This window comes from Heliangelus exortis, chromosome 19, assembly GCF_036169615.1.
Source record: "Heliangelus exortis chromosome 19, bHelExo1.hap1, whole genome shotgun sequence".
Taxonomy (NCBI): domain Eukaryota; kingdom Metazoa; phylum Chordata; class Aves; order Apodiformes; family Trochilidae; genus Heliangelus; species Heliangelus exortis.
The window spans coordinates 11,916,545-11,938,491 of record NC_092440.1 but is presented as its reverse complement, the minus strand read 5'-3'; the positions used below and the strand labels follow the sequence as shown (position 1 = coordinate 11,938,491).

General features: G+C 52.3%; 2 protein-coding genes across 7 annotated transcripts in view; one reads left to right on the top strand and one right to left on the bottom strand.

Moving 5' to 3' along the window:
- CUX2 (cut like homeobox 2) overlaps positions 1 to 6,910 on the bottom strand; it is a 69,661-nt gene extending 62,751 nt beyond the window's left edge. For 2 of the 6 annotated variants that reach the window (XM_071762776.1, XM_071762779.1), the window contains exon 1: positions 6,796 to 6,910. In XM_071762776.1, coding sequence (XP_071618877.1) covers positions 6,796 to 6,858 — 63 coding nt within the window. In that variant the 5' untranslated portion in view covers positions 6,859 to 6,910. Of the gene's footprint in view, positions 1 to 5,971; positions 6,419 to 6,492; positions 6,594 to 6,795 lie in introns of those variants that run through there. The other 4 variants (XM_071762775.1, XM_071762774.1, XM_071762778.1 and 1 more) reach the window with 4 other exon arrangements.
- An 8,334-nt stretch (positions 6,911 to 15,244) lies between these two features.
- MYL2 (myosin light chain 2) lies at positions 15,245 to 19,022 on the top strand. The gene is made up of 7 exons (XM_071762881.1): positions 15,245 to 15,353; positions 16,300 to 16,389; positions 16,927 to 17,002; positions 17,442 to 17,546; positions 18,503 to 18,578; positions 18,658 to 18,706; positions 18,801 to 19,022. Exons 1-7 carry the CDS (start codon positions 15,351 to 15,353, stop codon positions 18,897 to 18,899), a joined length of 498 nt encoding a protein of 165 aa, XP_071618982.1. The 5' UTR covers positions 15,245 to 15,350; the 3' UTR covers positions 18,900 to 19,022.
- The last annotated feature ends 2,925 nt before the right edge of the window (positions 19,023 to 21,947 follow it).

The following is a 21,947-nucleotide window of genomic DNA, read 5'->3' as shown; positions in this document are numbered from 1 at the left end:
ACAAAGGATGCCCGAGGTCCTGGCTGGGGCGTTAAAAACCGCGGGAGCGTAACCAAAGGCAACGGCGGCGCGCCCGGAGCGGCTGGGGCAGAGCGCAGCTCCCACCCGTGGAATATTTACCCGGGGTTCAGTTTGGTTATTTACTTTTTTGTAATTTTTTTCTTTTTTTTTTTTTTTAATCTTTTTTTTTGTGGCAGCAGCCCCGGCCAGCACGCACCCGCCGAACAATTAATATTAAAATAGCCCCGAGTGGCCTAAACTGTGGCTCAAGGAATGCTCCGGGGTCCTTTGGCAGCTTTGGGGAAAATCAATGCTACAAAGTAGTCAAAAAAATAAAAACCCCAACCAAAAAAAAAGAGAAACACAGCAATGCCATAATAAAATAACAAAAAAAAAAAAAAAAAAGCCCAAACTATAAAAAACACAACAACCAAATCACTGAAATCATTCTGGAAGGAGGCGTCGGCTCGGACTGCCTAAAAACAAACATTGGGAAAAGAAAAAGCAAGTGTAAAGAAAAAGCAATTGGAAAAAGAAAAAGCTTGAAGAAAAAGCTTAAGAGAAAAAGGAAAAGCTTAAAAGAAATTTCCCACAGGCAAAAAACCATCACTGGTGACAATACTGGAATGCAGCTTGGGCAGACACGGCCAAAATTAATGGCATTAATACCTATTAAAAAATGGAATACACTGATGAGGTTGAAGCACCCAGTCACAGAGTGATGCCTTTCCAATGAAATTCCTGCCTGGAAGCCTGGGAGCACCAGTTGTTGCCTCCTTCATCCCAAATCCAAGTTGGAAAATGGAGGGAAGATGCTGCTGGACCCCCCTGCTCATCAACAAGCGCTGCAGCCCTTGAGCTGGGGACAAGCCCACAGACCCAAGGCACAAGGACCACAGTGTTGCCAGGCCTTGCTTTGGGGCAGTTTGCCCCAAGATTCTGATTTGCAAAAATTCTTCAGCCCCTGTGACCCAGGAGTGAGGAAACTGAGGCACAAAGCCACTGCTCAAGGCAGCAAGCAGGTGCCAGGACAGAGGTCCAGCCCCAGCACTGTGGCTGTTCCACTCCAGACCCATCCTGAGGCTGAATTCTTCCCAGGTTTTGCTGTCTCAACAAGAGCCACCAAAAGCTGAAGGAAAGTGTGTGCTGCAAAAAAAAAAAAAAAAAAAAAACCAAAAAAACAGGTAATTAAAAGCAACTCTGTCATAGATCCTAACCAACCCGTGTGAGAAAGTGTTACGAAAGGGGAAAACTTTTTAATAAAGTCTGCAAGTATATATTCCTCTTTTATCAACCTCAAGATTTATTGACCCAAGGAGCCATATTGACTGAATAAATCTTGATAATGACCCCAGCAGAAGTCAATACCTGCTTATTATCTCCCAAGTTGGGGAATTACATCTTTCGGTAATAGGAGCAAGATGGTACAAAATGTTCTGAGAAACTTCACCCAGTTTGGTTGTTGGTTTGGTTTTTTGCTTCTTTTTTTTCTTTTTTCTTTTCGGAGGTGGGAGGGGGATGGATGCCTGTAATGTGTCTTTTTCCAATCCAAGAGGAACTGTGCTGTGCCATGAATTCATTGAGCAAGCTGCAGGGTTGTTACTACCTTGAAGTCTGGCCAGGGGGGGAAACACAAATCATTGATTCTGCACCCAAAATTAATTTCATTTTTGGGCAGGATGGTGAGGAGCAGGATGCTGCAGCTCGCCATCACTCTCCCTGCAAACAATGGCCCTACGTCTTGCAATTTGCCACGTTGCATCAGCAGCTCCCAGGATGATTCCCTGAAATTCAAGAGGTGGGAATTCCATCAGCTGGGGATGTACAGCACCGGGATGGCACCAGCACCCTGGGGAAGGGGGAGAGCATCATCACCACCACCCCAGAGGACACCCCGGGAACCCAACCCACTGCTCTTCTCCAACCAGCAAAACCAGGATAGGAAAAGGGGGGAGCACACAGGCCCTTCCACCCCCAAATCCACAGGCAAGCAAAGCCTTCTGCATTTAAATATGATGCTTCTCTTGCCAACAGTTAACTTTCCATTGAGCAGAGAAAGCAGTAGCTATGGGACCGGAGCACACAACAATTCTGCCTGCATTTTTATTTGAAGTCTCTGCAGACAGCAAGAAAAATTAACTGAAGGGAGCAGCTCCTGTGCCAACATATGGAGGGAGATGAAGAGCGAGCTCTGCACGCTCCGCTGAGGTTATCTAGTTAAGCAAGTACCTCCTAAAGGACTCACAGGCTGGGAGTGCACTGTTTGCTTAATCTGGTCATAAATAATAATTCGGATCACCAACTGCTTTAACATTCAGCTCCACCTGCAGCACAAAAGCTCTGCCAAGCTCCCGGCCGCAAGGCAGCGGGAGGTGACAACAACACGGCCCAGGGACCCCAAAGAAATGCCTTTTCCCCCATTTCAGGGAGCACAGCAGCCCCAAGTGCCCTGCTGGCTGTCCCCATGGCCACCTCCAAGCTGAGGAACCCACCAGGAGGGGACAGGGCTGATACCTCTGCTCCCACAAAAAATTAAATTATATTTCCATCCCTGTCTCTTACGCACCTCTTGGTCACAATTCCTTTTTTTTTTTTTTTTTCCTCCCCTCTCCCTTTCCAAGGCCACAGAGACAATCCACTAAACTGGATCAGGAGGCCAGCACGTACATCTCTAATGGGCTGCATCACGCACACAATTAATTAATGGATTTATTAATTAGGGAAGAAGTCGCTCTTTGGGCTGGAATTGGGGTCACCAGTTTCTAAAGTGAGAACTGCAGAGCTAAAGATAAACTCTCATTTTCTGCAGCTCTCTTCTTGTCTGGCAGCATCTCAATTATTCAGCCAAAAGAAAAGAAAAAAAAAAAAAAAAATATCCACATTTCATTTCAAGAACTTCACGGTCTGACTTTTTGCTGATGCACAACAGAGACTCAGCACAGCAGGTAGGACCAGGAACGAGGCCCAACTCCTTCTCCCCTTCCCATATAAATGGGAAATATTAGAAATCTCAAGTGTTTGCTTCCAGTGAAAGATTTGGAGGGGGAGAGTGGGATGCAGAGAGGATGCTGAACCTCAGCCTGTCCCAAGGAGGGAGCTGCTGTGGAGGGAGGGGACACCACAAAGGGGTCACTGATGGTGACATCCAGAGACACACGAGTCCTTGAGTTGTTGAGGGTTTAATAGGCCATGCAGGAGCATCAGCTACGCTTTGGTGGGCAGCTCAGCTGAGCCTCCTTGGTGGCACATTGAAGGGACAAGCACTTCGAGCTGCCACAGCCCTGGATCACTAAAGGAAAAAAGGCTCCTGGGTGAAGGAAAGAAACCTCAGTAGTGTCCCTGCCAAGAGATGGAGCACAGCCACAGTAGGAGACAGCAGAGAATCCACATGAAGAGCACCATCACTGACACCCTGGTCCATTGGGAGCCTCTCAGGAGCAGAACACAGCTATCCAGCAACAAATAACCCAATCATGAGGCTATCATCAATAACCCCATCTGCAGAGACCCAGGTTTCATTAGTGCCACTGCTCCTAAGTTGACATTACCTGTTGGAAGGGGACAATCCTGCAGCCCACCTTCCCCCGTGCCCCAACACACACGGAGAAGCTGGAGCTGCTGCAAAGCACAAACCCATCCACAACCCCACAACATCCCTCAGCCAGCCCTAGGCATGGGCTGCAGCTGCTAAACCCAGAGATTTCAGCTTGGAGAGACAAAAACCCCCGAGATGTGGGAACCCAGAAGCCCCCTAAGCTCTCCCCTCTTCCCCTTGGGTACCATCCCACCCTCCACTTCCACAAAGCAAGGGTGGGAATGGTGTTGGATGCTGAAGGAAACTGGGAGATCCCACCAATCTCTCCATACAAGCCCTAAAAACCACACAGGACTGGGGGAATTTGCAGAGATGAAATTCCCTCCATTCACAGCCCCAAAACCACCTTGGCCTCCCCCCCCAGGTTACCCAGCCCATGGGCTGCTCTGCAAGAGCACAGTTCCCTTATTAGTCCAAACTGCAGGAATTAAGCTTCAGCCAAGAGGACTGATAGCTTATTTACTGCTGTCATCTATATAAAGAAGAATTTTGACACATTGTTAAATGATAGCACATTTAGATAAGTCAAGCTGTCATATCATTTAATGGATGTCTAAACTCCCTCTGTAGCTGATATAAAATTTATGCACTTCAGAATATCATAAGGTTATAATATTTTAATCACATCCACCTTTTTTTTTTTTTTTCTCCTCCCCTAAACTTTGAACAGCAAGAAAGAAAAAAAAAAAAAAAAACAACCAAAAACCCAAAAAAACCCCACAACATTCCATCAAACCACTCGGTGCTCCCGGCACATCAACCACCAACCAAGTTTCTACCCAACTCTGCTCCGGCACGGGGAGAGCGTTTGCATTCCAGGAAATCAAACAAAAAGCATTTTATTTGACAAAACAAAACACTGGAGCCATATAGCCAGAGCTCATCTGCATAATGAGATGAGAAGACATTTATAAAGGATGTCTCTAACTGCTCCCCCCACCACCCCACTCGTGGTTTTATTTATTATCCCAAATCAGCAGCTCGCAACTCCTCCAATTTTTTGCCATTTAACACGGAATGGGCTGGATAAAAACAGCATTGGGCATGGGGAACATGTAATCCATACCAAGCTAACCAGAACATAATAAGCTGAGAGCAAATTAAAAGACAAAAAAAACCCCATAAAGGTAGGAATCCCACTCGGACGATTACACACAAGAAAGCCGTAAAAAAAAAATAAAAAAAAAAATACTGCATTAGTAATGTACACAATAAAACAATCTCATAACCCAGTGAAATATGCCTGGTATTATCTTTGATAGAATTTTATCTCTTCTCATATCTGAGCCTATTTGCTGTAAAAAGGCTCAACACTGCTTTGATCAAAGTGCTGCCGAGTAGCACATTATCTACGTGTTTTACATATGCCCACCATTCATCAGGGCTGCTCAAACTCTGCCATTCCCAGCCAGCCCCAGGCCATCCGAGCTGCTCAGACACATGCATTAAAAAGGCAGAAAAAAAAAAAAAAAATAGGAAAAAGCTCTTGGAAGAATAATAAACGGATTGTTTCTCTCTCTCCTTTTTTTTTTTTTTTTTTTTTTTTGGGGGGGGGGTGTTTTTTTGGTTGGGTTTTTTTTTCGGTTTTGGTTCGTTTTGTTGTTTGTTTTGCTGTTGTTTTTTAAGGGAGGGCATAAGGCCAAGCTGGCACAAGGTCACCTTTCCCACCGTGATCCCCACCGAGGCGGCAGAGCTGCTGCCTGGACAGGAGTCAATCCCCGCTGCTCCCTCGCCAGCTCCGCACCCAAGCTGCCCACCCCCTTCCCCCCAACCCCGCACCCCACCTCCGCCTCCCAATAAACCCCACGGAAAAGTAGCTGCCAATATTTGTCATTAAATAAAGGTTTGCGCGCACTCAGGAAAAGTCATTATCCAGAAACGCTTTTGTACCCCCAGCGCTCGGAGCCGTAATCCCCTTCCAGCCACAATGCCCTAAAGGAGCAGTCACGGCAAACCGAGCGACCCCGCTACCTGCCGTACTTTTAGGGTCGCCTGGCACAGATGTAGCACATAATCTGCTTAAAAACAAAACAAAAAAACCAAAAAAACCCCAAACCAAAGCTATACGAAATGCCGGAACTGTTGATACAGATACCGGAGCCCCATAAATCGCCTTGCAATTTGTTTACTCCCCTATGAAGCATGCTGCATTTTAAACTCCGTAATATCCTACAGGGATAAACCCATTTAATATCCATGTAAATGAGCGTTTCGGCTTTTGTAGTAGATCCAGGTTGGGTTTCATCCCATTATGTTGGGAAAGCTATTGTGTTAATTATCCGCCTCCCTCGCTCCAGAGGCGCTTATTCCAGGTCCCAAACTGTCAGCATCCCTTGACAAACCTTCCCCCCCGCACCACGCTAACAAAGGACTTACCGGTAATTCCCCTGACCGAGGGCACCACGGCGGGATCCGACACCCGGGACCTGCCCACAGCCACAAAGGATCCGGCTGCTCCCGCCGCAGCCATCCCCAGCCCCGCACTCAGCCCGCACCCCCCCGCCTGGCGGGACGGGCTAGTGGCCGGGGGCTGCCCCTCGCCCCCCTCCCTCCCCTTTAGGGCTGAGCCAGCCCCGCAAACCCCCGGCCCCGACTAACAATGGGAGCGCGGCGGGGCTCCGGCCAGCCCCCCGCATCCATGCCCTGGATGGGGAGGGGAGGAACGGGGGACACACACACACACAAATTCCAGAGCGCTTCCCCCCACCCCCTCTCCCCGTCACCCAGGAGGGAGACGGAGGGACACGGCAGCGGGGACACTTTGCAGCGAGACGGCAAGAAACTTGGCGGAGCGGGGGGCTGCGTTCCCCGCAACTTCATCCCGCCGAACTTCCCTCCCTCCCTCCCCTTCCCTCCCGCCGGGGCGGAGCGGCGGCCGCCCCCGGCCCCGCTGTCACCTCAGGGGCGGCGGGGGGGGGCCGGGGCTCCATTGCCGTTAGCGCTGCTCCATGCTCCCGGGCGGCGCCGAACAAAGAGCGGCGGAGGCGGCGGGGATCAATTTCTGATACCTATCGATGGGGAAGGGCGGGCGGAGGGAGGGAAAGGAGGAGAAGAGAGGGGGGGCTGGGGGGGGGGGGGGGGGAGGAGAGGGAGGGATGGGGGCGGCCGCCCGGATCCCCCCCACACTCCCCCCCCCCCCCCCTTCCTCTCCGCGTCCCCGCTCCCCCTCCTCCGTCAGCCCCGCGGCCGCCGCCACCAACCTGGAGCCGGCGGACATCAAACCGCGTCCGGTATCGAAACATCGATCCCACCTCGGCGGCCATCTTGGGGGAGAACCGGCGGAGCGGCGCGGAGGGGCGCGCAGGGGAGCGCAGGGACCGCCCGCCCCCAGCGCTCGCCCCTCCCCGCCCCCCCCCACAACAACCCCCGGGCATCGCCCCCCCCCCCCCCCCCCCTCCCACCCCCCGACCCCGCTTCCCAGGACACCCCCCCCCCTCGGGCCTCCACCAGGGAAGAGCTGCTTAGTCTCAATGTAATTTATTTTTTTAAAAAAATAAAAATTATTAAAAAAAAAAATTAAATTGGTATTTTTCAAACGTGCCGCGGGAAGGGGGAAAAAAATCGCCATCTGGAAGCCGCCGGTTAAACTTTTCCAGGTTGTTTGGTGTTGTTTTATCCCCCTCCCAACCTGACACATCCAGCACCTTTGCCCCTGGTGGGAATTGAATTGCCATAGCAAACGCCCTCACATCACGGCCAAAAAAAACCAAACCAAAACCAACCAAACAAAAAAACCCCAAACAAATTCAGACTGTTTTAAGGCCAATATTTTTAAATGACTTAACACGCTTGGGCTCAGAAGAACTCAGAATGAAGCACTTAGGCACAGACAAACCTGCCCAGAAATACCACCCCTTTGCTTTCCTAGCAAAAAAAAAAGAAAAAAAAAAAAAATACACGTTTATGGTTTCTTCCCCACAGCTGTCATACTGACCACACCAACATCTAAAGGGCTTTAAGCATTAATACCCCTTCCCAGGGGGAAACCTCCCAGCAGAACCAGTTTGCACTGGGGAGATCCCAGTGCTGCCAGCCCTGTCTCCCTCTTGAGCAAAGGGCTGAGCTGCCCCTTGGGGTACATTTTGCAGACAAGGTGTCTGCAGACCCACCAAGTGCAGCCTTTTAGTATTCCTGCTGAGGAGCTGGTAACACCCCAAAGATACTGTGCAGACATAAGAATATTTCATCACTTTGAAAAGCCCAGATCATGCTGGTCCCATCTTACCTGCCACCATCTGCTGCTGTGGATGTCCTTGTGCCTGGAGAGGGGTGATCAGACATCCTGGATCCTCCACTGCTTGTGTGTGTGGACAGTCCCAGAAGTCCCGAAGTCCCCAGCAGTCCCAGAAGGGCTCCTGCTGCTGTCACTTGTGGTCATTTCATTGTCCCAGACCCAAAGCTCTCAGCTCCTCTTGTTGGAGCTGATTTTGCAGCACTGGAGCTTCTGTCCATGAACATGAGTGGGGAGAAGCAGCCCCTCAGCCACCCTGTCAGCTCAGGTATCATCCTGCTCTTCTCACCTGCATCTTGCAAGAGTCTTGAGAGCAATTTGAGTTCAGAAGACACCAAAGAACAAAAACATCCTTCAAACTTCACCCTGCTCTGCAGGCACCTCCAACAGGGACAGGTCTGCACCTTCCTTTCTTGGTGTTGGAAGCTCACGTGAGTCAGGAAAACTGTCCAAAAGAATAAGGGAAACACCCAAAGTGACCTTGGCACCACTCTGTAGCACAAACTGCTAGGAAATTATCCCGTCCTTCTCATCTCTTCCACTCAGAGAAGCCCAGAGCTGCTCACAATCCCACAGCTGCAAAATGCCTCAGGCAGAAGAACAAGTGAACAGAAAATCAAAGTTCAAAGAAAGAATTTGCAAGAGCCAAAGCAGTTTGTGTCAGAGCAAGCATGGATGCTCCTCCAAGCCTGGCTCCAGCCTCTCCCCCCTCTCCAGAGCTGGCTGGAGAAGGGAGCTCCCACTGCAGATCCTCCTTTAGCTGCTGCAACTCAAGCATCCTCCTGGAACCAGTGAGCCCCAGATGCATTTGCAGATGCTGAGCTGAAATCTTGACCTTTTTGGCATCAACAGCAAAGTCTGTGGAGGCTTCAAGCTCCCAAACAGCAGCACCTCTGCTTGGGTGCACCCAAGTTTGCTCTGGGACCCCAAGGACTACAAATAGATCCTCCCTTAACCCCCCAACCAGAAAAAACATAGACCAGGGGGAGGCACTAGGGTTTTTAAGGTGATTGGGTCTGCTGAATTGCCAGGCAGGTGCTTCACCTTTGGCTTAACGAGGCCTTAATTCACCAGGGCTGAGAGCACCTCCAGGAAAATTAATTTCCACCCCTCTCTCAGAGCAGTGCACAGGGAGAGGTCAATAAACTCAGGTGGGATGGATGATTGTTGCTGGGGTGAGAGATGGTTTCTGCTGTTTGATGTCCTTTTCATGGGGATGGCCCATTGTGTTGAGTGGCCAAGATGCCCCAAGCATCAGAGATGGGTCCCAGCAAGGGGATCTTCCCCTTGTGCCCACAAAGCTGATCCCATGTCCATAAATCAGTGCCCCACTCTCCTGACGAGGGAATGGAGGAGCCTGCTCATAAATCAGAAATAAAACTCACTTGGCATTTTTGGTGAGGAATTAAATTGTGGGCTCTGGAGGAATGTTTCTGTTTGGCCAAATTATTAATAAATCGACGGGTGCCATAAAGAAGAGGAGAGGGGTTGTGCCCCATGCCCCACAGGGGGATGGAGAGCTGTGGGGTGGCAGGCTCTGTCCCTGTGTCCCTTGGGCACTGCCCTAGGGCACCCTGAGGGGCAGGGGGAGCACAATCCCCCCATCACCCAGGGCTCAGCCACCCCGAGGAGCTCTGCGAGGTGCAGGTTAATAAATCAGTTTGTCTCCAGAATGCTTTGCTTTGTGTGCATGACAATAGCCTGTTGTAAATGGCAGCCCCTTGCCTCCTCTTCTGAAAAGCTTTTAATTAAAATAGGGAAGGGGCTTCTCTGTACACTAAAAAAAAAAAAAGAAAAAAAAAAGAAAAAAGTCAGAATTCAGCACACTCCCCCCCCATCCAGGGGGACTTATTCTCAGCTTCCTGACATTTCTGATCCACACCATAAGTCCTTTGTGTGGTGTTCTGGCCCCACTAGGTGGAGGTCCATGTGTCAATGGTGTTGGTGGGCTTGCTTGGCCACCTTGCCCCAGAGACAGGGAGGGAGACACGAGGAGCACCTCAGAGGGACAGTTTTGCCACTGAAGAGTCTTGGGGCTGGCCAGGATCTTGGGGCCAGCTTCAGCCCTGAGCACAGGGCAGAAAGGTTCTCATGGAGACCCCCCTGGCCACTCCTGGAGCTCTGTCCCCATCCCGCTCAGGGGACTCAGCACAGCTCCTGTCAGCTTCCATCAAGCAGAGTTGGGACCTGGGGTCTGGGAGATCCAGAGACCCCAGAGACCCCACGGCCTGCCCCATGCCCCCACTGTGGGCTCTCTGCCTCCTCCAACTGGGAAAGGACAGAACCGCGCCAGTGATGCCTCTGCCTCCATCTGCCACCCTAAGCAAGCCACAATCCCCCCGCCTCGCAGAGGCGTCTGGAGCCGCTCCAGTCCCATTCCCATATCCTTACAAATTATTTAAACCACTTGAGAGCGTGGATGCCCACCCCCACGGGGGATGCAGCTTCATGGCCAGCTCCTCTCTTCCTGCAGCCTGTCCTCTCCCTCTGACCCCTTTCCCTCCCTCTCCTTTCCCCTGCCCCTCTCCCCCAGACTCTCTCCCCCATCCCCTCAGTCTCGCCCGTGTCCCCCCGTGTCCCCCCGTGTCCCTCCGTGTCCCCCCGTGTCCCCCCGTGTCCCCCCGTGTCCCCCCGTGTCCCCCCGTGTCCCCCCAGCTCTCTCGCAGCCCCGCACGGCGCCCGCTCCAATGTCGCCACCTGGTGGACACCGCGGGGATTACAGCGGGTCGGGTCGTGGGGACACGGGGGACTCTGGGGACATCAGGGAGTGGGGGGAGAGGGGGGATACGGCGGGATCTGTGGGACACCGAAGAGATGGGGCGACACGGCGGGGGGGACACCTCAGGGAGGGGCATTAATGGGTACCGCAGGGGGATTCTCCAAGTGGGACACCGAGGGACACGGGGGTGACACAGGGAGGGCAGAGGAGTGAGCGGGGGGGCACAGCACCCCTCAATCTCCCCTCAGTGTCTGCTGGGGGTCCCGCACTGAGCTGTGCCCGGCCTCAGCCCCCGGTGCCCTTTCCGTGCCCCAGGATGCGCTGCGAGGGTGCTCGGGGTCCCTCCGCCGGCCACATTTCTGCCAAGGTGACTGATTTCCAGGCACATTCCCCCGAAAATCAGCACAGCTCTTTAATTAATTTTTCCTCTTTTATCTCCTCGTCCGAACTATCTCTGCCATGGCGCCATCCGGCGTGTGCTGGGCGGGTAATGTTCCTCTTGATGGCTTTTCCCTGTCTGTGCTGCCGCTCCAGGGGCCAGGACGGGCACCTCCTCCTGGGGCCACATCCTGTGCACAGCACAGGGCCAGCAGCTCAGGGATGGCCACATTGTCACCTGTCACCTGCCCTGTCCTCAGGCCATGGCAGTTTTGTCCTTTCCCAGCCCCCCCCCGAGCTGGATAATTTTTCCTGAACATTATTGCAGCGATGCATCCTTCCGAGTGAAAATGGGGCTGAATCAGGCAAAGCTGCTGAATTACGTGTGTCTGGAATAAGCTGTTAAACATTCAGCCCTATGGCACACCAAGGGAAGGGATAAAATCCTCCAAAAGCTCCTGGAGGTGCTTCCAGCAGAAAGGAGCTGCAGGAGGGAGTGGGACTGAGCAAGGGAGAGCCCAAGGAAAGGGAAAAATGCTCCCTGGAAAGGGAACTGCAGCACAGGGATGTGACCAAGGACACAGGGATGGGACACCCACCATGGCCACCAGCAGTGTGAGGAGCAGGGACAGGGTGACCACCTCTGCCAGCCTCAAACTGCAGCTCTGAGCTGCCCAGGAATCCATCTTTCTACCTTTAATAAGTTTTCTCCCTTTAAAATAATCATTACCAATACACAAATATAGCAAGCAGTGTATATAAGCATCAAATTAAGTAGCTACATGCATTTTTTATATTTGGCATAGGCTTGTTAACTGGAAATTCCTAGGTTTGGAATATGTATTGATTGGAGCATACATATATTATTTTACTGTAAGTACCAACAGCCATCGTGGCTAATATACAACAGTTTAATTTAAAATGCATTCGTTTAATAAAAATGCATAAAGCAGAAGAGAATTGCATTAGCTTCAATTAAAAAAAAATTCAATTTCATAAATATTACCCAGTGTTAAAATGCATCGATTTCCCAGGAAAACGGATTGGTCAGAGGTAATTTACATTGGTTTGAATGGGAATGCACCAGCACCTATACATATGTATTACTTTAGTCAAATGTATCTGATTGTGGAAAAAAATAAATATCCATCAGAGCAAGAGGTATTCACAAGGAACCTTGTTCACCAAGGAACCACCGTGGAACACTCAGCTGCATGGGCTGGCTCTGGATCTGGCACCTCAATGTGGCTTTGCTTGCTCATCCCCGGGGTCTGGACACCCCAAAATCGTCTCTGTCAGTGTCCAGACTTGGGGCTCCCTGATGGGATGATGCTGCCTGGGCTGGGGGGACCCCGTTATAGGGCAGGATTTGGGTACAGGCAAGGATAGGGCTGGCTCAGGCAGAGCACACGCCAGGAAAAGAGCAAGGGGTTAATCAAATCCTTTTGACTCTGGTTTTTATCGAGCTCAAGAGGGGCTGTCCTATTAATTAGAAAGGCTTTTTCATGTAAAACACGGGCTTTTTTTTGGCAGATAAGAAGGGATGATGCTTGATTTTGCTGTGGCACAGATACTTGGGTTATTCCCTGACATCCATTCACAGGCTGCAGCCACTTCCCAACAGCTCTTTTGTTCACTCGAGAGCTCCATGTGCACAGATGTACATGTATATATATATTTAAAGCACTTATTTAATTTTTTTTTCCCCCTGGATGCCAGGAAGTCTCCCAATAGGGGAAGAAAAAGATGAGCTTGGACCTATCTCCATCCCCAGGCTGGAGCAGGGTCCTCACCCCTGGTGTGTGCAGCACAAGGGAATGTGTCTGGCAGTGAAAAGAGAGCAGAGAACAGATGCAACACCTTACAGACCATGGCAGAATCCATCTCCACCCCATCCTCAGCCAGGATTTCCATCTCCACCCCTTGGAGCCTCACAGCCATCATCTCAGCATGGGCCACAAAGGGAACAGAATGAGGTCTGGCCTCCTCCAGGCAGAAATGGTGCTTTCCCCTTAAAAAAAAAAAAGAAATATATAAATATAAATAATATAAATAATAATATAAATAAATAATATAAATATAAATAAATATAAATATATATTCTAGGCAATTTCTTTGGCTCCAGGCTGCCACCAGCCATGGCATGGACATGGAGCCAGGGATGGGCACCATGCAGGCAGAGCCAGCAGCTCCGTGGCCGAGTGGTCCCGTTAAACCACTACACATCACTTCCCTGATGCTTATGGATTTTTCCTTAATGCCACAAATTAAGGTAATTGGGCTCAGCCAGCTGATGAACCCAGCTGAACATAGCAGGAGAAGGGAGCATCCACACCAGGATTGATCCCCCTCATCCCCAGCTGTGCCCTCCTGCCCGGGGCTGCTCCTCACCCCAGCTCAGCCCCTCAGCTCTCTCCAACCCTTTTTCCTCCGACACCAAAACTCATTCAGAAATCCCTTCCTCAGATGCAGATAAGGCGATCGTTTCACCCAGGTAAGGTGATCGTTCCTGGATTAGGAATTTTTTCCTCTCCAGGCACTTTTCCCCCCCGCCTGCTGAACCTTCCTGTGCAATTCCAGCCGCTGGCTCAACCCAGGGGCCAAACACGGGATTTGTGCCCAACCCAGGGGCCAAACACGGGATTTGTGCCCTCTGGGGGATGTGTGACATTCCCAGCCCTGCATGGTCCCATCGGCAGAGCAAGGCGAGGAGGAGGGGAGATAAAATGCACAGGCTAAAAATAGAAGACAAAAGAGACAAACCAGCATCACCAGCGGCTCTGCTCCTCCGGGGGGGTTTGTCTCAGAGCCCAGAAAAAAGGTTTAGTGGGATTTTTATCCGTGAATTCAGTGGCTTCCTTCAGCCAGGGTGGCCGTGCCGAGTTGGGCTGGTGGCCGTGGTGGCCGCGGTGGCCGTGGTGGCAGTGCCACCGCTCCTGGGTGCTGCAGGACGGGGTTCTGCACCCAGAGGAGGTGCCCGGGATGGGGAGAGTTAATTCCTGAGTCTCGCCGGGACCAGGGCGAGCAAGTGTCTGGCTTTAACGTGGTGACAGCTGCCTCGGGGGGGGGTGACACATGAGAGAGGAGCTCGGGGTGCCTGCCCGGGGGCTCAGCATCCACCTCCAGCCCCATCGGATGGGACATTGGCTCTGAGAGGGCACGGTGGCAGGATGGTCCCCTTCACCCAGAGGCAAGGTGGCAGGATTGTCCCCTTACCCAGGGACAAGGTGGCAGGATTGTCCCCTTACCCAGAGACAAGGTGGCAGGATGGTCCCCTTCACCCAGGGACAAGGTGGCAGGATTGTCCCCTTCACCCAGAGACAAGGTGGCAGGATGGTCCCCTTCACCCAGAGACAAGGTGGCAGGATTGTCCCCTTCACCCAGGGACGAGGTGGCAGGATTGTCCCCTTCACCCAGAGACAAGGTGGCAGGATTGTCCCCTTCACCCAGGGACGAGGTGGCAGGATGGTCCCCTTCACCCAGGAACAAGGTGGCCAGCAGCCTCCTCTGCTCTTCTGGGGTTGTTCAGCCTGGAGAAGGTTGCAGGGAGACTTCAGGGCATCTTCCAGAGCCTGAAGGGGCTCCAGGAAAGGTGGGGAGGGACTTTGGACAAGGGTCTGAAGGGATGTGGTGAGAGGGGATGGCTTTAAACTGAAAGAGAGGAGATTTAGGTGAGATGTTTGGAAGAAATTGTTCCCTGTGAGGGTGCTGAGCCCCTGGCCCAGGTTGCCCAGAGAAGCTGTGGCTGCCCCATCCCTGGAAGTGTTGAAGGTTGGATGGGGCTTGTAGCACCCTGGGATGGTGGGAGGTGTCCCTGCCCATGGAAGGACCTTGGAGCTGGATGAGCTTGAAGATCCCTTCCAACCCAAACCAGGTTGAGATTCTATGATACAAGCATTGCAAGCAATGGGACCCTGTTGGACAGTGGGGCTCCTCCAGCACCGGAGTAGCACCCAACCCTGCCATGCCAGCCCTGGGGTGGGGCAGAAAAGCTCCCAAAAGTGACTGGTGAAACACCCATGCCCCAAGTTTTGGGGCCCCTCCCAAGCCAAGCAGGGGGGAAAAGCCCGAGTGCCACACAGGAGTGCCACACAGGGGTGGGATTGCTCCTGTACAGTCCCTGCATTTCCAGAGTGGGAGCTGTGGGGTTTCCTGGCCCTTCAATAACCTTGAAAGCTTCTCTGTCTCACATGTCACATCAGCCGGTGACAATGACAAGCTGCTATTCCAGATTAGAAGGAGAGGGAGAGAGAAAAGTCAGAGACAAGAGGGTTGGGGGGGGCAGCTAACTTAACTATTACAGCCAAAAGTGGGCATGGGGTTATTTTTAACCCGGGGTGGGATGTATTTATTGTTTCAGCCCAGGGGCAGTGAGGGGACTGCCTCTGGGACACCTCTCCCAGCAACGCCGGCGGCCGTGAGAAGCCATGGTGAGTACTGAGAGCTCCAGTGGGAAGAGGAAAAGTCTCCTGGGTTTTTCTTTCAGCAGGATAGCTTCACCGGGCAGGGAATGATGGAAGTGAGAGGGATGTAACAGCCAGGGATCCATCCATCCATCCCTCTGGCCCCAGAAGGGGGATGAGCAAGCTGGGGAGCATCGGGTGGCACTGAGAGCATCCCCGTGGGAACACAGAGGGGTTTGCCACCCCAGCAGAGCTTTCTACCTGGGGCAAACCAGTTTGGGGTCCAAACGCCCTCTTACTGCTGTCCTTTCCTCCAAGGCAGCAAGAAGAAAATCATTCCTGCTCTGCCTCCTCCTGGCAGAGCCCCCTGGTCAGAGGGAAAAGCTGCCAGAGCATGTGGGCAGAGATGAGATGATGGGCAGGGTGGGATGGTGAGCAGCTCCATCCCTCCCTCCTGTTGACAAGAACCATCAGGCAATTTCTGGTTGTTTCAAGCCTCAGCATTTGAGAAGGCAGATTTTTTTTAATTTTTTTTTTTTTTCTGTGTTCTTAGAGAGAGGCACGGAAAGGTAAGGGAGCACCTCAAAACCACAGCCCTTGCATGCAACCTCAGCAGTGCTCCCAAATCCAGGTTTCCACCAGGGAAAAACCTCACCCCAGTGTCAATCCTTTCCCCTGCCCCAGCCTTTGGTAGGGAATTGATTTCTCAGCTCATCTTTCCTCGGATCTATTTGCCTAAATTCATCAGGGAAGTGAAGCTGGAGCTGTAATTTAAGGAGGGATCTAAATGTCCCTCAGTATCTTGGAGGGTCCCATGTGCCCAGAGCTCCTGAGCAAGGCACAGGAAAGGCACCGAGCACCCAAGCAGCAGCCCAAATCCACCAGGAAGGACTCATGACTAAGGACAGGGTAGTTTAAAGCTTTTGTTCCACACCATAAAAAGCCACTGACTTAGTGATACAACCCCCTTCAGGCACCCAAGAAAGCCAAGAAGAAGATTGAAGGTGCTAATTCCAATGTCTTCTCCATGTTTGAGCAGGCCCAGATCCAGGAATTCAAAGAGGTAGGTGGGTCTGGGGGAAATGGCTGAGGGTCTTGGATAGGATGGGACCTTCAGCTCTTTCCTCAGCACTTCCAGGTCAGTGACAGCTGATTTACAAGAGGCAGCAGCCTGGTTTTGAGTTGTTTTATTTTAAAAGTGTGAGTAACAACTCGGTGACATTGTTAAATACAGCATGGCCTCAAAGTGTCCTAGAAGCCCACACCCTGCAGAGGAGCTGGCAGCTTCCAGGAGAGCAGAACATCTCCCAGCTGGCTCTTACCTGCCATGCCACCCTCTGTGGGTCCCAGTTAGAGGGATAACTGGTCCCAGTTGGGGGAGTTGATGGCTCAGCCTGTCCTCCCCAGTTGGTCTCATTGTCCCAGGGCTGCTGGATGAAGTTATTTCTCCCTCGCTGGGTCAGGACCCACAAAGCCCCATCCTGGGCAGGGCTCAAAGTGCCCTCATCCCCCCCATGTCAAAGAGAGGAGGAGGGTAAGAAAGCCTTTGAGAAGGCCACCAGCTCCCCCTGTGCTCCCTGTCTTCTCCCTGTGCTTCCAGGCCTTCACCATCATGGATCAGAACCGGGATGGCTTCATTGACAAAGCAGATCTCAGAGACACATTTGCTGCTCTTGGTGAGGCCCCTTTTAGGTTCTTCCCCTCCCCAAGACCTTCAACAACATCAGACCTCAAAACCACCTGGGAGTCCCCAGTTAACCCAACCCTGGGGTTCCCTGGATCTCTTGGTTTGCTGAAAAACTCCTGATGCAAAGCTGGTTTTCCAAGCCAGTGAGATTTGGGGACTCAGACATTTTTTTTCTGGGATCCTGGAGCCCAAGAAACCAGAGCTGGAGATGTCCAGCTCACCCATCCTTTGCCACCAAATAATTTTTCCCCTCCCAACTTTTTCTCCTGCTGCTCCTTGTCAAAGCTGGTTTCCCAGGGCTGTGTCACTTCCCTTGGAGAAAAACCTCCAGAGCAAAGCTCCCATGGTGTGTCCTTTAGCCCCTGGAGGTCTGTGGGGTTTGCAGCCAGGCAGGGCCAGGAGGGTCCCCCAATTCTGCTCTCCTCTAGGGCGCCTGAATGTGAAAAATGAGGAGATTGATGAGATGATAAAGGAGGCACCCGGCCCCATCAACTTCACTGTGTTCCTCACCATGTTTGGGGAGAAACTCAAAGGTAAGAGGGCACCCAGGGAGCTGGGAGGGGGTCAGTGGGCACCCATATCACCATGATATCCTTGGGAAGCCACCCAACTCCTGGAGCCTCAGTCACCTTTCCAAGTGGCTCCATCAGAATCTCCTTGGAAGACTGGGACATTGTCTCCTTCCCCTATTACTCCCACATCCTTCAGTGCCAGTTCCTCCCAGAGGCACCAGTGGGACCATCACTGGCAACACCCATTCCAAGGAGATCCAGTCCTCATCCATCAAAGCCTGGACTGACCAAATCAGTCTCTGACCAGGCTTGGGTGCTCTCCTCACTTCCCCATCCTGAGACACCATAGAAAGGACAAACTCAGTGCCATGTACTCTGAGCAGCTGTCCCCAAGAAGGTCCCCACACCTCAAAACTGACTTGCAGTACCAACAGTTCCAAAGGCAGAGGTGGGCCCTGGATTTCATTCAGTGTCTCCCCAGCCTGTTGGGCAGGATGAACAGGTTCTCTGTGCCTCAGTTTCCCCAGCCATTTAATAAAAAAAAAGAAAAAAAAGCACACCTGACTGTGATGCTACCGTCCCCATAAGAGGGGACAGGAGATCTTGTGGCACCTCTGAGCAGCATGGCCACCCAGAATGACTTTGGCCCAACAGGCCTGTGTGACTGTACTCTATGTCACTCAGCCAGAGGCACACAGCCCCCAGGGTACACAGCCCCTGTGCCTGCAGCTCTATAAATACACCCCAAGATAAGATAAAGACAGGGTGGCAGGGAGGTGGTGACACTGCTCTGTGGTCACACCGTGACCCTGTGTCTGCTCCTCTCCGTGCCACCAGCCACACTGGAGGCTCCCGCTGCAGGCTCAGCATTTCTGCAGCTCCCCTATTTCCCAGCCTTGCCCCCCACCTTCTCCCTGAAGGTTTTGGGGTGCAGGAAGCTCCCCTTCCTCCCCCATCACCTCCAATGTCACCCGCAGGTGCCGACCCGGAGGAGACGATCCTGAACGCGTTCAAGGTGTTCGACCCAGAGGGGAAAGGCCTGAAATCTGACTAGTGAGTGGGGTGGGGGGTGCCTGGGGAGGGGGTGTCCCCACCCAGGCCACCCTGCTGCTCACCATCCTCTCCTTTGCAGCATCAAAGAAATGCTGATGACGCAGGGAGAGAGGTTTTCCCAGGAGGAGGTAGCACACCCATTCCCAAAGACCCCCAGACCCCTTTCCCAACCCCCAAAACCCTTCCTGTTCTGCTCCTTCAACCCTGCCTCTCTCCCTGCAGATTGACCAGATGTTTGCAGCCTTCCCCCCAGACATGTCTGGCAACCTGGACTACAAAAACCTTGTCCATGTCATCACACACGGCGAGGAGAAGGACTAGCCCGGGCTCCACCAGGTCACCTCTGTGCAGGTGGCACTGGGGGGGGGTCCCTTTGCCTCTCCCCTCCCGGGGAACACCTGAACATCATCCACATTAAACTGCCTTTTGGCCAGAGGAAATCCAGATGCTGGTGAGAGGTGCTCGTGTGGTGTCTGCACGGGGTGTCTGTGCCCAGTGGGAACCCCCAGACCCCTCCCTGCCCCACTCCACATCACCCCTGAGTGGTCCCGAGTCCCTCTGCCCCCAGTCTGACCCAGTTCCCAGCCCTTTTCATACTGGGCTGTGGCTAGCACTCACCTGGTCCCACCAGCCCAGGGTCTGAGCTGCTTGCAAGCCCCAAATTCCTCTCCTCAGGTCTCTTTTGGGTCTGATACCATCCTGACCCCAAATTCACAGCCAGCCAGCACACTCAGCCCCTCAGGGTCCCTTCATGTCCCCCTGCAGCAGACACGGTGCAGAACTGGCACTGTGGCCCCCATCTCATCCATCATGCCATGCCCAGAGGACACCCCTGCAGGATGGGGCAGGATCAAAAAAAGAGCTCAGTTAAAACACAGAGTAAGCAGGTGATGGATATACAAGGTCTGGGTCATGAGAAGGGGGAAAGATAAGTAGCCCTGACCCACCAAAAAATCTACAGCAGGTTCTGATCCATGATCTGCCCTTTTCCTCCAGGCTCTTTCCTGAGCTTGGTATGGTCACAGCTGCCTTGCCATGATTTGGCCATTTTTTTTGCTGCTCTCATTGCATCTTTCCTCATGCAAGCTGCCTTCCTCAGCTGTTTTCCATAGTTTTTCCTATTAAAAAGATTTTGCCAGGAGTCACACCAGCCCCCTCCACCAGATCCAGGCCAGATCCAGCCTGGACACAGGAGACAATCCCAGGAGAGGCTGTGGGATGCCCACCAGACGTGCCTAACAGAGGCTGGGGACCATCCCTCTACCCTGGGAGCAGGGACATCCCACTTGGATCCCCCTGGGGACCACTGTTCCCATTCCAGGAGGGCCCCACACACGGCCCAGGCAGCTCTTGCACCTCCAGACACTGCAGTATTTTTGCTGGGTACACGGTGGCAGCATTGAGACACTTTTGACTCTGAGATCTCAAGTCTTCTGTCTGCTGGAATTACATTTTTTGCTGCCCCTTTGCATTCCCCTCATGCCACCCCTGGGCAGGTCCTGAGCTGGGTTCTGGTGTGAGTGGTGATGCTGGACACATGGGAGAAGAAAAACCCACCCCAGCACCTAATTCTCAGCACCCAGCTCTAGAGAAGAGGAGTGAATCCCCTCTCTGAAGTTGCAGACCCCTCTCTTCACACCCCCTCTCATCACTGGCATCACCCATCGATGCCAAATTTGCCCCAGGAGGTTGCCAAGGCCACGGACCGAGCTCGTGGGCTGGTGTGGACTGTTCAAGAGAGGTGCTCAACCTTCCCCTCTGCTCATCCAGCTTCTTCTGGAGCTTCAAGTATTTGCTGTCAAAAGCAGCCTTTTGGATTTGCAGGTTTTCAATCTCTTCTCAGAGGCTGTGAATTTTGGGTCAGGATGGTACCAGAGTGACCCAGGGAGAGGGAAGCAAATGGTTTGAAGCTGTTGCAGGACCAGGGGGGCTCAGATCTCTACTGAAAGACCTCGAGCAGGGCTGGGAGAAACAAAACCCAAGAGATTTGAAGTTGGCCCTGCACCATCCTCCTCTCAAGAGGCAACAGGCTGAGCAAGGCAGAGCTGGAGCTGGTGTTGTCCAAGGCAAGGTGGCTTTGAGCATCTTGGGTTGATCACAAACCAGGTGCAGACCTTCAGGCTTCTTGGCATGGCACAAATGTTGCATTTGGGTCACCAGGCTTGAAGGAGCCTTTGAGATATTCTGGGAGCAACCAGGCCAGAGGAACAAGCCAGGGCTTTTATGCAGCTTGTGTCAACCAAATGCATTTGCACCAGCACCCTTTTTTTTTTTTTTCCTGAGCAAAAAGCATTTGCCCACAGGCCCCAGACACAGTCTCAAAAATCCTGCAAGATGTTTGCTTACATTGTTTAGATGCATCTCTAGGGTCTCAGGCTGCTTGTGCCTCTGGTTGCCACTGCTCCCTTGCTTTGCTTCTTTTTTTTCAAGCTCTTGTATCTGCACACAGACAGAGGGGAAAAAAAAAAAAAAAAAAAAAAAAAAAGACAGTTTAATCTCCACCCCTGTGTTCTGGACTCTTGTCAGGACACTCAGCCAAAGAAAATACCCCCTGCTGACCTGAGCTACAGCAACCAGGTCATTAATGAGCTCACAGTTCAAGAAGCAGCTTTAATCCCAGAGGATCCCATCCTGCACACGCAGAAACATAAACTAACCAGGGATGGGTTTATTTTTGTGTCACTCTGGAAAGGCAGCTGCCTCTGGAGGGAAATTCAGCCCCTGTGGAGCAAGGCCCAGCAGAGGAATGAAGGATGGGGTTTGGGTGATGGGGTGGTGCTGGTCAGGCTTGGTGCAGGGGGAATGAGTGGAGGAAAGGGGGAATTTAGAGGGAGGAAAGGTTTTGCCAGCAGTGGGAAGTTGCCAGAGGAAATAAACCCCTGAAGAGCTGAAGCACTGCTTTAAAAAGGATGTTCCTTGCTGTCACAGAGAGGTTGTCACCTGAGCAAACATCACCAGCAGTCATGAACTGGACACAAGGGAGGTGGTTAATGGCATCCCCACCTCCAGCTCTTTGCTGCCACCTCAGATAATTCACTGCCACCCAAACCAAGCCCAGCAGCCACTTCAGAGCAAAGGCCACCAGGTGCTTTTCTCTTGGGTAACCACCACTCCTCAGGGCAAGGAGGTGAGCCCCATGGCAGAGCCTCCATGGTGCCTCTGGAGAAGTTCACTGTTGGATCCTGCTTTAGTTTTTTACCTTTGGGCTGCTCATTTCTTCCAGGCAACTCAGCTGCTTGCTCTGCTCCTCAGGAAGGGGATGAGGGATGCTCCAGGAGCCAAGGTTGCTTTTAAGAGGGAAAAATGAACCCCAGGTAAAGAGGTGGCTGTGTCCCCCTGCATGTTTGGCACATGAGGAAGCCATCACAG

Coding starts and splice junctions, on each gene's coding strand:
- MYL2 (XM_071762881.1), top strand. Junction 17,547..18,502: donor GTTTGGGGAGAAACTCAAAG/GTAAGAGGGCAC, acceptor TGTCACCCGCAG/GTGCCGACCCGGAGGAGACG. Junction 18,579..18,657: donor AAAGGCCTGAAATCTGACTA/GTGAGTGGGGTG, acceptor TCTCCTTTGCAG/CATCAAAGAAATGCTGATGA.